At 39.4% G+C, this 15,494-nt stretch overlaps 1 protein-coding gene across 1 annotated transcript in view; it reads left to right on the top strand.

The window, feature by feature from the left end:
- Positions 1-15,494, top strand: part of LOC122981010 (receptor-type tyrosine-protein phosphatase gamma-like) — a 489,168-nt gene that overhangs the window by 412,003 nt on the left and 61,671 nt on the right. The window contains exon 9 of the mRNA XM_044349485.1: positions 14,035-14,219. Within this exon, the coding sequence (XP_044205420.1) occupies positions 14,035-14,219 (185 nt within the window). The remainder of the gene's footprint in view (positions 1-14,034; positions 14,220-15,494) is intronic.

The raw sequence follows: 15,494 nt of genomic DNA, 5'->3' as shown, positions 1-15,494 counted from the left end.
CTACACACCCTCTGCAACATGCTACTGTAGCTGTAGCTGAGTGAGTTACGCATGTTTGTCCACCTGGCCTAATATCCACCTCCACACCTAACAACATACATACAAGACACAACACACAGGTGTTTCAAATACATCTATATATGATCTGCAGCAGCTGAGTGACATGAGTCATTTTCTCTCCAGTCCCTCCCTTTTGCTAATTTATTCCATTTTATCATGGCTCAGCCTGAACACTTTCCTCCTGCTTTGTTATTGTTTCTCATCAGCCATGATGGTCCATTTACCTCTGAGTCTCTGGATGACTGGCAGCCCCATATTTAGTGGACCATGTATATGTATATACATGTATATAGAAAACAGAAACGTATAGTGTTTGGATGTTGTGACATTTTGGGAAACAGTTTGTCTTGTATGCTGAAGCAAATGAGAGGACCAGTGTCATCTTTGTGTGTCCAGTACAGAGAATTCTCCATTACAGAGAATTGTCCATTATGTGTTTAGCTCAACGCATTGACTGGAAGCAAGGGGAACTGCCAGCTTAGTTCAATCAAAAATGAAAAGGAACAACTTTCAGTAGCCTTCAAAGCTGTCTTTTTCACATATCTTGTTAGCTAGTAAACTTAAATATGTGCAGCGATACATGTGTAAAAATAAGACAGCGGTCATTTCCTAACCAACAATAGTAGTAGCTTGTTAGTTAACACAGAACAACATAGAGAAACATTTATTTCATTTTACTATCTATCTACCTAAATGAGTACAGCATTGCTGTTAAAATTTGAACCCTTCCTGATTTAATATACAAAATCCTACAGCTCCCATGAATTCCTACTAACTTGACACTACGCGACATACATATCGTAAATGTCTCACTTATCCATGATATCCACCACCACCTTTATTCTTATGTCATTTCCCCCAACTTTTTAACTGTGATCTCTGCTGCTAAAAGTGTCTAAAATCACACATAAAGCCCTTTGGCTTGTGGGAAATGTTGTCCATTAAGCCTGTTGTTTATTAAATAAACAACAATATTAGATAGTTTTTTAAAACATTTCTCCTCTAGACATATGAAGTGGGCAGCATACTGTAGTAGGACTGTATTTTCATTACTTCCTTATTTTGAATGAGGTTTTCTTACATTTGGAACAGAACCTGAAAGTAAAGTAAAGATATGTGTGTATGTGTGTGTGTATTTTTTCATCAGCATACAAACAAATTCCATAAGTGTTGGTCTGTTCCTTTTAGAATAGTCTATAACAATCCAGTCAAATTCAAGGTTAAAAGGTGCAAGGTGCAATGTTCACATGGTGCTGGTTTAAAACAAGATGCAGCTCTAATCAGAACAAAACCAAACTCCTCAATAATCACAAAAGGAAGCAAATGAATTTCATTGAGGGTGTGAGGCTTTTTCACTTATTCATGAAATCGCCGTAGAGTGCCTTTCCTTCCTGTTTACAAATATTCCCTTACCCTTGACTCTCAAGAGCAACCCTGTTGCAAGCAGATGAGTAGCTTGGAAAAGCACAAGCAATGATGAACTCTGTCCCATGCCAGATCTCAGAAATACGGACTGGCTTTCCACTACATACTGAGTACACACCATGAGCTGAGGAATCTAGTATGAGGAATATAAGCAGAATTTTGTAGATGTTTGGATGTTACACTCTCCACTATTACCATATCTGTAATGCACTGTAGTGACACATGGCCAGTGTAAGAGTGCATGCTTTACATTGATGCACAATAATACATTAGTAGCATAATATACACATGATAGTGAACTAACAAGTTAGTAAAGTAAGATAAGTGATCATCATAAATTATGTAAGTTGCACAAGCTCTAATGGAGCCAAAAATAATCAGAGTTGGAACACAAGTTGTGTTTATTGATCTTAGACAACATGTCAGCTAACATTACTAATAATAAACTTCGTAAGATGCTTGCAGTTACATTTTATGGCACATTTAATTTATACTGTTTATGAGAAGTGATACAATGCATCAGTGAGCATTACGTGTTCTTGTCAGCTTGGCCATAAAACCTTATGGATGTCTTCTAAAGTGTGTGCACTCATACCATGATGTACAATAAATATGATCGTAGAAACTGATGCATGATTCTCTATCCTATTGTGTTTGATGGGATTATTTAGATTCCAAGCACATATACAGATATTTCTTGCTGATATACAATGCATATATACATGAATGAGCTGTTTCCTATTTACTGCAGAACCTTTATTTTTGATTACAAGCACAAATCACTGTTTCTTCTCCCTCTTCCTGTACTTCTTCTGAAAGACAACTACATTCCAATTGGCCTGTTGTTTTATCTTTAGTCTTAAATTGTGTTCAGCTATTAAAGTGTGTCTGCACAGGCAGATTAGTAATCTCCTCTACTGTACAGCATAATCAAATCCAAACGCTTGGAATTTGAGATTGTATACTATAATTCAACATTTTGGGGAATATGCTTTCTTACTGATACCACTCTCATGTCTGTATGCTAAATATAAAATAATTTATGGGGAATTTTGTGTGGGACTTTTTTTCTTGGCCAGGACCTGTGTCTTCCTGGAGTGCTGCCGTCACCATGAAGTTGCTAGGCAACCAATGGTGACTGGCTACGAAACACATACATAACCCCTTGTAAAACCACAACATGTCATCTTTACACTGTCTTTACATTTTGTATTTATCTAATTCTGACAAGAAAGCAAATAAGTTTATTTCTAAGCATGCTGAGCTATTTCTTTAAAGGACAGGTTCACAACTTTTCAAGTCTGTCTGTATCTAAAAGTTTATCTGAAGCTAATATCCAAGTTAGTCAAATCAAGTAGATATCTTCAACGTTACAGTCTTTTTAGTGCCAAAGTTCCTCTTTTGTTACTATACTTCCACCACAGCTCAACAGGGAAACAGGGAAGAGGGAATTTGATGCAAAAAAGACTGTAAATGTGTCAGATATCCACTTGATATGAATAACCCAGACTGATGAAGCCTCTTTTGAGCTTCACATCAACTTTTAAATGCATTTTTGCACAAAATGACTTTTTGGCTTTTTGGATTTTGGCCCCAAATATGAACAGGAGGAATGATTACAGTGAGGAAAACCTCTTTCACTGTTCATATGGACACCTGACTGTTGTTTTAAGACTGACTTGAAAAATAGTGAACCCGTCCTTTAAGTTTGCTACATGCCTTGAATCATAAATATATAGCCAAACAGTGGCAAACATATATCTGGTATACGGCAATACAACATACTTATTTTTGTGATATAAATGTAAGAAGTACATTGCCATTGCTGCATAGACTGCAGCCACCGTATGAACCAAAACACATGCACAGTTGTAAACTTATTTTACTGTCAGCTGGCTGGCTACCCTGTAATTGCAACACTGATCTGACTACTTCAATTGCAGATAAACAAAAATAAAACTATATACTGTATTTTCTACAGTATTTCTTTCTGAACCTACACCATTCAGTTACATCACGTAGATATTCTGTTTCAGCTTGTTTCTGTGATTTGCAGCAACAACATCTCATTTATAAATGAGTGAAACATTCATGTGTAAGTTAGGTTTTAAGTATGTGAACTAAACTCATTTGCAAAGGTTAAAATTGCTCTCATAAACTGTAATCTGAATGTACTTATTCTTCACATCTTTGCACACATTAAAAAAAACGTCTGTTTTGTTTTAGGTCAAGGTTATGATGTCCAAGAGCGGAGTGAGGTCCCTGCATAATATTTAGAGGTGCACCAATAACAGTTTTACAAAACGATACAAGTACTGTGTCAAGTAGTTTGAGCAATGCAAGTGCCAGTGGAAGTGCTACTCAATATATAGTCCTTCATGCCAATGAGTGGTTGCCTGTTATGAAACAAAGACACGCAGTGTCACAGGTACACACCACAACTGTATTGCAGAGAGTTGGAAAGTGACTAAGTATAAGCTGAACGCATTTTTTCACATCAGAAGACATTTTCTTGCCACTTAAAAGTGGCAGTTAGTGTGCGGAAAAAATTGACATTTCAACTAAATGTCATTGGTAATGTACTGTAATGTCTTCCTCAGTGTGTGCAGCCATCACTGATGACTAGTTTTCCTGTACTGAGCTCACTGTTCGAGAATAAATCAGTCTTTTCTACAACCTGGCTCCTATTTTCATAGCTTTGGCTTTCAGTCCTATTGTTTCAAATGATGTTACTCACAAAGTGCCATTGTTGATACCTAGGGACACACTACACACAGTTTGAAACAATGTAGATCTTCTTGACCTTTTTCACTTCCTTCCCATATTTTTCATTCGATGACTGTCGTGTGTAGTGCTTAAAGGTACCCTGTTGAGTTTTTGAGCTATAGTAGCACTATGGAGTAATTTCCACTAATATGCCCTCATGCACATGCACAAGACAAACAAAACAAGGATGCATGCACATGGATGGTGCAATACACAGTCCTCCCATTGGTTCCACTGATCTACAACAAACTCAGAAATGCAGCAGCAAAGGCAGAGAAGAAGAGGACTGCAATGTGGATGTAAACAATGCAGGATTTTAAATAAATTGGTTTTGCAAATGTTTTATGAGGAAGGAAATGCATTCAACACTTTTGAGTTTTGGTGAGTAACACTCAATGTAAACATAACTTTTGTTTGTTTACAATAAAACTCCACAGGGCCCCTTTATTCTTAGTAGTTAAAATTAAGAGTTTTTGTGTCCTTATCTCAGTGCGTACTGAAGACGTAAAAAAATTAAGTCATCCCCAACTGTGCTTTAAAATTACAATGGTAGGAAAAATGTAGACACCTGCAGTAAGAGTTTTGGCTGCTCATGAAGTCAACTAACACACACAACTAATAAGAGTGTAAAGCAAGATTTACTACAGATACTATTGGTGCATGTCTAACAGCAGTGGAGCCTGTTATATGCTGAGTTCCCACCTGATCCCTCCCAGTGCGAAACCTTGTAGTCGAACCCACAATAAAGACCCGGTCATCGATCAACTGTGGTCACACGCTGCAGGGCCAAAGATGTCCTTTCCTCCTCCAAATGGCCTCTCAGAGAGAGAGAGTTTACCTGTGTCAGACACCCCCTCTACTTATGTTCTGTTCTGTGTGACTGGACCCTAGCCCCCATCACTCACTGCCATCCAGACCTCTCCCCAGTGTGTGTGTGTTTGTGTGTGTGTGTGTGTGTGTATGTCTGTGCGTACGTGCATGCATTTGTGATGGCCCGCTTATCTTTGATGAAAGCCGTAAGAGGATCTCTTCATCACCCTGCCACATGGGGCTACAAACCCTTTCAGTTGTGTTACACACAGGGAATATGGGGGATTGCTCTTTTTAAGAAGCCCATTCTGAGTTTTAGCCACTCCGCATTACAAGACACACAGATTAGAGCCAACCCTTGAAAAGAAGGTGTAAGGATCATGCGAGTGACAACAGCTTTATCCAAAGATTTATCCCCATACTTAGGTTGAGGAAGACAAAAAAGAAGCAAGGAAAGTGCAGCTAACAACTCCAGAGATGTCTTAATTATTTAAATGTTGGAATGCCTTTTTTAAATGTTGTATTTTGTTTAGTGAAATTAAGCATTGGAGATAATTGCTAGTTTTTTAGATTATAAGTTATTTGAAAAAGTGGTGGTTGTCTTATACTCGGGGACTAGACATTTACATTTTCACAGTAGTAGATTTGTTTTTTTTAAAAACGTATGGCTCAACATATCTAGTTGTCTTAATACATCCATGACATCAACCATGTCATGGGGACTTTCTGTGTGTTTTTCGTTCAGTTCAGTTTCTGACTAAACTCAGAACTCACCAGGAACTCAGTTGAAACATTTTCAACTCATGCAGACACATATTTGCATCACCTGGTGCAAATTTGCATCTATTTGTGTTGTTGCATTGTTGTCGCGCTGTGTGAAATATTCGCTTCGGGTTCTGTCTGAATGCACCATTAGACATTTAACTTGTCATGTCAGCAAAAGCACAACTAATAACATGAATGATGGCTTTGTTCTGTTAAGAGTGAGAAAGCATGCAATAGCAGGGCTCTCACACTGCGAAACACTCCTAAATGTCATATTGTCATTAATGTTAACTATTGCACCTGTGACATAACACTTTATATAAACATGTCTGCTGTTAAAAAGGCTTATAGTGTTAAGTAAGCTTAGTTTAAGCCACACTTTTTACCTGGCTCATGTTCCATTTTTTATATTGTTGTTGTTGTAACAAAGTTTGTAATAGCGTCTCCCAACATGTTTACCACAGAAATGAAAGAGTCATCTGTCGAGTAGGTATGGAAAAGAATATCATTGTAGAAAATGGCAAGCCTAAATAGGCCTTCTTAATAAATGTTACCATCCAGAGAAAATCTTTCTGTGGTTCCACAACAACCACTTTCAAGAGGAGACTACTTTGTGACTAACAGCGAAACCATTATTATAAAAAGGGGGTTGGTTTTCAAATTAAAGGCACCCTGTGGAATTTATGACCTATTGTGCTGGCATTAGTGAAAATGCAAAACCACACAGCAATCATTAACCTCAGCTATAACAGGTTCACAGTATGAGAGTACAGAAAATTTCCCATACACTGCACTACCATCATATTATTGACATTTGTTTCACTAAGATTTTTTTAAAAATTTAGCATTTTGTTCATGTATTTGTTCATGTTGGCTATGTATAATGAAATGTAAATATATAGAAATAATAGTTTTTCAAAGCTGTCATGCAAAGCTATCTGACTTTGGGTAAAATGTCAGACAAGCGCATGTGACTGTTCCTTTAAATAGCGGAAAATTAAATTAAAATACTCATGTAACATTTTGGAACACACACAGCACACGTGTTGGGCTGTGTAACATCAGTTCTACACACCTCTGGTTACTAGGGATGTGCAGAAAGCCCAGTATTTGTTATTGTATCTATATTGGTTCAGGCAGCAAAATTATTTGTATTTGTATTCAAATAAAAGTGGAAAGAGGCTTAAAAATCCTGTTTTTGTTTTTGTTATGCTTTTAATTTTAGAAAATTAAAGTGTTACAATAAATGTTCATGAATAAACAAGCTTATGAAAGAGGTCCCCACACCGGGTCTCAACCTGAAGTCTCCCATATCATAGACAATTGTGCTGACGACTGAGCTGAAACCTAGCACATTGCCACTGTGCAGATAGACCCATAGGTATTTATGCATCCATGATACAGAGACAGTACAGCATGTAATGTGTAGGGGAGAACTTCAAAGGCAATTATTGCTTTGCACTTTTCATTTATTGACGATTTTTTACAACCTAACTTTGTGGAAAGGAGAAGGGGAACAACAAGTTATGGAGAGTCCATTGTAAACACTTCAATTGTGTCAGTAGCTCAGCTTTATATCTGGGGAGCACCCCCAACTCTGGGAGTGATGTCCAAATTCGGAAATGTGCATCATGTAGCAGGTGGATGTGACTCCCCTAGTTGAGACCTGCTGATAGACGTGGAGCAGAGTAGAGAGACGGAGATATTGATGTAACCGACCTGTGTGCTGGTATTTGACATGTTTTTTTTTAATTCCCGAAAACAAATAATTTAAAAAATATTTGTACAAAATAAATATTCGTTAAAAAAAAACCCACTATTTGTGCTTTTGCCGAATAATGTATTTGTATTCAGGCACACCCCTACTGGTTACTAAAATTTTTACTGTGCTCTTCAAACTTAACTGAAAACTTCAATTCAGATTGTGAATATTCATGCTTAGAGAACTTCAGAGATAGTACTAACATTTTAACTTGTCTCACACACATACGCGCAAACACAGGGCATGCCTGACTGGACCCAGGTTGATATAATCATTTAAATACGCTTCCCCTGCATAGAGGTCATTCACTGCTTGACTTCCAAATGATGCCAGTGTATGTATATGTGTGTGTTCTACTTTGTCAATGTGTGTGTGTGTGTGTGTGTGTGTGTGTGTGTGTGTGTGTGTTTGTGTGTGTGCGTGCTTGCGTGCATGCGTTTGTGTGACTAATGGCTTTAGTAATGCTAAGCCACATGGGGCTCGACTGCAGGTTATGAATAGAAAAACTCCACTGCAGTTCTTTATGAGCAAGCTAATCAATTTGGTTCCACCAGGCACGTGAGCAGTATTCTCAATCAACCCATGTTCATCATTGAATTACCTTACGCATTTGCATAATATGATACAGTGTTTGGAATAATCATTATGTGCATTGTTGGCTAGTAATACACTACTCCCTCTTTCCCAGCAGTGAGTCTTCTTCATCTTCTTCTTTCGGCTGTTCCCGTTAGGATTAGGATTTAGGATTTTATTAGGATCCCCATTAGCTGATGCAGAACATCAGCTCCTCTTCTGGGGTCCACACAAAACATAAAAGCATGACAACAGAAACAGATAAGACACTTACAGATAAAACAACCAAATGGTATTAAAATCAGAAAAGTATAACTAATATTATTCTTTCATGCAAACATATTACTATACAAATTCTTATTCATATCCACATATGTACAGTATGTTAGTACACACTAAGCACTGAATATACATACAAACTGAGATCTTACAACATAATCATATACATAGAAATAAAAGAAAAAAATGTACAGACTGTGGTTACAGGCGTAGGGCTATTAGATGTTGCTTCAATTTTTTAAAGCTTGCTTTATTGTGAACTTTAGCAATTGAGTGAACTACAGATCTACATTGGCTCAATACAATACTGTGCATTGTTTTGAATGTCCTTTAGATTTAGAAATGTGTAGCGACCTCTGGTGGCATGTCTGGTTGGGTAGGTATGTACTGTATGTTAGGGCTGAATGTGAGTTGACTATACAAACCATTAGGAATTTTCAGTACATTAATGTTTCCCCCAATCCCCACCCCAATCTTTACAACAAGAGACTCTATATGCCTCTTTGATATGTTTCAGACTAGTTTATTACTAGTAACCCATTCTAGTACTGTCTGGAACTCTTTGTTGAGGGTTGCAATTATTTCATTAACTGTGGGTGCATACATGTATATTGTTGAATCATCAGCATACATGAACACATAGGTCACAGAATAAAGTAAAGGGCCAAGCAAACTTCCTTGTGGAATTCCACACTCTACATTTCTAGCATCTGAAAAGCTTCCAAGTTTTTTTCAGTAATGATTTGTGATCAACCACATCAAAGGCAGCACTAAAATCTAACAATACTGCTCCCGCAATATTCAGCCAATAGTCTGTCATTTGAGTAAGCACTGTGCATGTTGAGTGACCTTCCCTATAAGCGTTATTTCTGTTCAGTTTAGTCACATTGCTCCTTATTTTACAGTATGTCTGCCATTCAGGTGTACAATCAGACTTATTTGCCGCTACTTTTGCTTTATCTCTTTCAACCATGCACTTTTTCAATTTCTCATCAATCCACACTAACAGTCAGTTTCCTGACAGGTGTGTGCTTATCATTAACTGGAGGCAACAATTTCATAAATACATCAAGTGCAGCATCTGGGTCCTTCTCCTTACTCCCATCAGACTAACAAATATTTTCAACAGCATCCACATACAAATCATAGCGAAATCCCTTGTAGGGATGTGCAGAGAGCCCAGTATTTGTATTTGTTTATGTATTTGTTGAGGCAGCAAAATTATTTATATTTGTATTTGTATTTGTAAATCCAGCCTTTATTTTATTACACTTTTAATTTAAGGATATTAAAGTGTTAAAATAAGTGTATATGAATAAACTATCTTATGAAGGATGCCCCCACACCAGGTCTCGCACTGGAGTCTCCCAGATCATAGATGACTGCACTGACTACTAAGCTAAAACCAAGTGCATTGCCAACATGCGGACAGACCTCTACTTATTTATACACCCAAAACACCCTCTTAAACACTATTTTAGGCCCAGCCTTTGGCTTTCCTGGATATAGCTACTAGATTATGATTGCTAAATCTAATGGGAACAGATAGAGCTTTGGAGCAAAGTTCTCCAGCGTAATTGTAAATGTGATCAATACAAGTGGATAATATGATTCCTGTATTTTGGTGAACACCCTGGTAGGTTGATTAATGACCTGGACCAGATTACAAGAACTGGTTACAGTGAGAAGTTTCTTTTTCAGCAGACAACTTGATGAAAGAAAATTAATATCCAGGTCTCCCAGGAAATAAATCTCTCTTTTCACATTGCATACTCTATCAACCATTTCATACAAATTATCTAGATACTGACTGTCAGAACTTGGTGGCCTATAAAAGCACCCCAACAGCAGAGGCTTTAAATGAGGCAGGTGAACCTGCAACCACAATATTTCAACAGCACTTGACATTAAGTCCTCTCTGAGCTTAACAGCAATGTGGCTTTGAATGTATATTGCAACTCCTCCCCCATAGGTATCCCTGTCCCTTCTATAGATATTATATCACTGTATTACCACTGTAGCACCATCAAATGAGTCATCTCAGTTGGTCTTGGAGATGGCCAGAATATGAATGTTCTCTTATGTTAGCAAGTTGTTGATATGCTGAACCTTATTTCTGAGGCTACATATATTAACATGGGTTATTTTTAGCCTTTTCCTGGGAAGTTTATCAGATACAGACATGATAGAGAAAAGAGCAAACAAAGCAAAAAGCAAAATGTATCAGATATAGACATGATACAGAAAAGAGCAAAAAGCAACACTATTCAACATTCAGTCAAGTATGTGTGTGTGTGTGTGTGTGTGAGCAAAATTACAAACCCATAGGCTTGGCTCTTTCCACTCTCATCTTTTGGAGGGAAGGGTGGACAATGCGTCTGTTGTATTGGATGTCCGCAATGTTCCCTTTACCTCTTTCAGCTTTCATGGCTGGGATGAGTTCTTTTCACCTGTGGCGTATGGCCTCAGTATAGTCCTCATTGAGGAAGATATTAGTTCCTTTCAGTTCATGGCCTCTTTCCAGAACAGCCATCTTGTCCCTTGAATCATAGGAATTTCACCACTATCGGCATGAGTCTGTCACCTGAGTTGGCTCCAGTCCTGTGGGCATGCTCCACTTTAGTCCTCTTTTCATCCATCTGTAACTTAACAGCTAACCTCTCACAGACCTTGTCCTCAGATTCCTCCCAGCTCTCACGTGGGGACTCAGGAATGCCTTCTATAATTATATTATTCTGTTTGGACTGATCCTTGAGGTAGTCTGTCATTGATTCAAGACTGATTCACACCTGGTATTGATGTCTGTGTGTGCATCGTTGCACTTTATGGTCAACTCCTTGCAAGTCTCTATTAGGTCTTCCACTTCTTTTTTGGGAGAACTGCAAACTGATCTTTAGCAGCAGGTCAACAGTACCAGAATAACCCAGAGGCGGGTAACCCAGGCCTTGACCAATCCAGTATGGTTATCTGAATTATGATCCGTATATTTGATTTGGCATAGGTTTTATGCCGGCTGCCCTTCCTGATGCAACCTTCCCCATTTATCCAAGCTTGGGACTGGCACTAAGAATGCACCGGCTTGTGCTTCTGCATGGTTCTTTCCTAGCAGTGAGTAGTGCAACGTATTGCAGCTCAACACACAGTTACACTACTGTAACTAACGTAATGCTTTTTTTCAGCCAAAATGTCTTGCAGTAGAATATCTGTTGGTGGTAACTACAGTATTATTAAATCTTTTTATGGTTATGTTTAGACTCTGAGAGCATTTGGTTAAGGTTAGGGAAAGATTGTGGTCTTGGTTTGATACAGAAAAAAGTCTGCAAAAAAGTCTGTTTATCAACATTGAAGTAAAACTACGATCTGTCACTAACCTTAACTAAAGTGCTTTTGTTGCCTAACCCTAACCCCAACCTAACACATTCTCCCTCCACCCAGTCCTGCTCTCCACCAGCTTCAGTGTGATATATAAGTTAAGCTTCATTCATTTGAAAAACTTTGAACATAATCCAGGCAACGCTTATGTTTGCGAACTCAACGTAACTGGGAAAACAATTAATATATAAACCTAATTTCTAGGGTCAGGGTTGCAGGGTTCTGTGCAGACTAGTCAAGTTCACTCAAGTCAGATCAGTCAAGTCCCAAACTATTGATACAAAGTCGAAAGCACACTGTGGTCAAAAATATACAGTATATAACTGCATGCTGTAGCATTTAGATTTCCCTTCACTGGACCAAATGGTGGGGACGTGGTTAATATGATTTGGGGCATGAAGACTGATGGCAATAAGTTGAACTGAGTCTGTTTCAGTCTGGGTATGTTGGTGATGATGGTGTGTGGTGTTGATGGATTCTATTTGTTTAGTCTCTGCCCTTCATTCTCAGTGTGATTATTTTAACCAAGTTCGAAATTTAGCAACTGGAATCAGGACAACGAAAACGGCTAGCAAACGGCAAACTGCAATGTGTTATGAGTAGGAGTAGTTGCCTGAGAGTGCTGTTTTAGTGCATGAACAAGAATTTTTGTTGTCATGGGTATCAGCAGTTGCCCGTTGACATGACTGTAGTCATACTTATACTTATTGTCCAGTGTGTTGACTTCTGTGGTTACTATGTGCTCCTTTCTGGGTCATAAGACCAACAAATCTTTGTATGTTAATGGAAAGAGTTGTTATGAATGGGTGTTGGGTATTTGTTGACTTCAGTGACAGTGGAAAACAACTCCAGACCAAAGGTAGACAAAAGTATGTGGGCAGGGGTGTCCGATGTCTAAAATGAAATACTGTCACTATCCCGTTTGAGCAGAAAACTAGAGACATCTAGTGGTCAGCAGCATTCAGTGCAGGGCTGGTCCTATCAGCACGAATGGAGGGTTATTATGCAAGAGTGTGTGTTGTTAAATTCATAAAAAAAACATACACTGTTTATGTGTTGGGCTTCATATCTCTCACTGCCAGATATTCTAAGGCAGAGCAGGTTGGCTGCATTTTGCCTGAAGGCGACTATATATGAACTCATGTTATTAGAGCCTGTAGACAAAACATTTCTGTGCGTGTCTGTGTGTATGTGTGTGTGTGTGTGTGTGTATGTGTGTCTGTGTTTAATGGCTTTGTGTATGTGTAGAACAGTCATGTGTGTGTCTGTGGTTTGGAAAGTCCAGTCATTCATACTGTACATAGACTTGTGTGTATACTGGATAGTGTTATGGTGTGTGTGTGTGTGTGTGTGTGTGTGTGCATGCGTGCGTGCCAGGGTGCATGCATGTGTATGTGTGTGTACGTGTGTGCGTCTGTGCGTGCGTGTTTGTGTGTCTGGATGACTAACCGTGTCTCACAGCAATATTAATAACACATCATGAATACAACTCACGCTCACATAAAACTCACTCTCTCTCTCTCTCTCTCTCTCTCTGAGTGTATTTGAAAGATAAGCAGAGCCAATGTATTCAGTCATTGAATTATCTCTTTTTGTCTCTCCCTCCTTTCTTTGTCTCCTCCCTTCTTTTCATTGGTTTCTTCAATCCTTCACTCCCTCATCTTCCTGCTCCATCCTTCCATTTTAAAATGTTACTTATTGCTTTCCTTTCTCCCCCTTTTCCTCTTCTCTGCCTCCAATTCTCCTCCTTCCTTGTTCCTTCCTTCTTCCTCTGTCCTTTTCTCCCTCCCTGTTTTGTTATCTCCTTCCTTCACTTTCCTTCTCCATCCTTTCATTTTAAATTTCTTTTTTACCGCTTTCCTTCCTTCCTTCTCCTCTCCTTCCCTCCACTTCCCCTTTTTCCTTTTTCTACCCATTTCCCCTATCTCCTCTTTTTCTCTTGTTTTCTATCTCTACGTCCCCCTACACACTGTATCCTTATTCCTTATCGTCTTTCTTCCTTCCTTTCCCGTCCATCCTTCCATCTTTGCTCTCCCTCATTCACACTTTCTTCATCTGACTATCCTTCTGTCTTCCTTCATACCGTCATTGTTTCCTTCATTATCTCCCTCCCTTCCTTACTCCATTCCTCATATTCCTCCTCTGTCCTTTCATCTTACTTTCTTTCCTTTCCTCTTTCCCTTCCATCCCTCCCACTTTTCTTTCTTTCCTCCTCCTCCCAGTGTGCAGCAGTGCTCCCATCAACATGAAGGTACAGCATGTGAATGGCAGCGCTCTGGTGGTCCGCTGGGCTCATCCAGAGGTCACCTACCACCCACCCATCCTCCACTTCCTGGTGTCCTACAGCTGGACGGCCCACGACGACAGCTACGAGGAGACACACCTCACCGACGCCAAACACAAACTGGTGAGATTGGCTGGGACTGAACCTGTAGTAGGAGTGTAAACGCCTAAATTCCACCAGGCGCGTGTGTGCCATGTTCTGGCTCTGACGCAGCCGCCAGAGCTGATCGCGGCCTCTCTAGTCAATGCTTGTGATTCCACCGGGCGCACCGCGCCGCGTTTCAGAAGTGGATACTGGACTAGAAATGGCGCCCGTTCAGTCCTATAGGAATTCCTCGCCTGGCTCATACACAAAAAAAGGTTTCTAGCTTCCGGGTTTGCTTCCGCGTTGTGCGGCCCACTGAAGATGCGCAGTAGTGTTTCCCCCGCTGGCCCCGCCCGGCCCATAGACGCCCACATGATGATGTCACAGATTTTTAAATCACTTTTCTTGGCTCGAGGAAATTTTTACAAATATAAAACCTTCATGGATCAAAAGTTCATAACAGAAAGAGTCATAATTGATGTTGTTTGCAGTTCAAGGGGTCCTGTCAACAGTTTTACAGGTGTCTCTTTAACAATGGTGGTCTATGGGGAAAATGCTTTTTTGGCCGCAGGGGGATACCGAGAGTGGCCACTGGGAAAAATTGGCTGCAAGGCTGAGTGGCGGCGCCCTATCCAGCTCTTATTATACATCCATGAGCAGATTGAGCTGAGCAGGAAGTCAGACACAGAAACAGCATTGAGCATCCGGTCAATTTTCAAAATAAAACACCTTGCGCAGACTCCCAATGGTATATCAACAATAAACGCAATTAAAACAGACAAATAAAGAAACCATTTAACTACATAGTCTACTTAACCATAGTAGAAGCACAAAAATCAAGGAAAATGAAAAAAAAGTACTGCAGTAATTACGGTAGCCTTAAGGCACTTTCAGCTTTGACTAGGCTGCCGTAATTACTATAGTCGTAGTGCAACTGAATTTAAAAGACGGATGGCTTCTGACACGCGCCCGGTGGAATCCTGGCTTTAGACTGATATAGGGAGCTTATACCGAACCTCATGATGATGAGCCAAATACATGACATACTGTAAACAAATAATGTACTATAGGTCATAATATTAAGCAGTAAAAAGCAGGGTTGGATGTAGCTTGGAGGTGAGATTGCTGGTCACATTGCCAGACAGCAGTGAAGAGAATATGCGTGTGAATATGGAGTGTACTTGTGAGTTACCTTATTGTTGCATAAGGCAGGCTGAATGTGTTGACTCGTTTGAAAAGGCCAACATTGATTTATGTTGTACTCAGGTGCTGAGAGGCTCTGAAATGTGAGATATGACGGTTGACGAGCTGTGG

Source organism: Thunnus albacares, chromosome 4, assembly GCF_914725855.1.
Source record: "Thunnus albacares chromosome 4, fThuAlb1.1, whole genome shotgun sequence".
Lineage (NCBI taxonomy): Eukaryota > Metazoa > Chordata > Actinopteri > Scombriformes > Scombridae > Thunnus > Thunnus albacares.
Note: the sequence above shows the minus strand (reverse complement) of the source record. Positions and strands in the feature narration are given on the sequence as shown.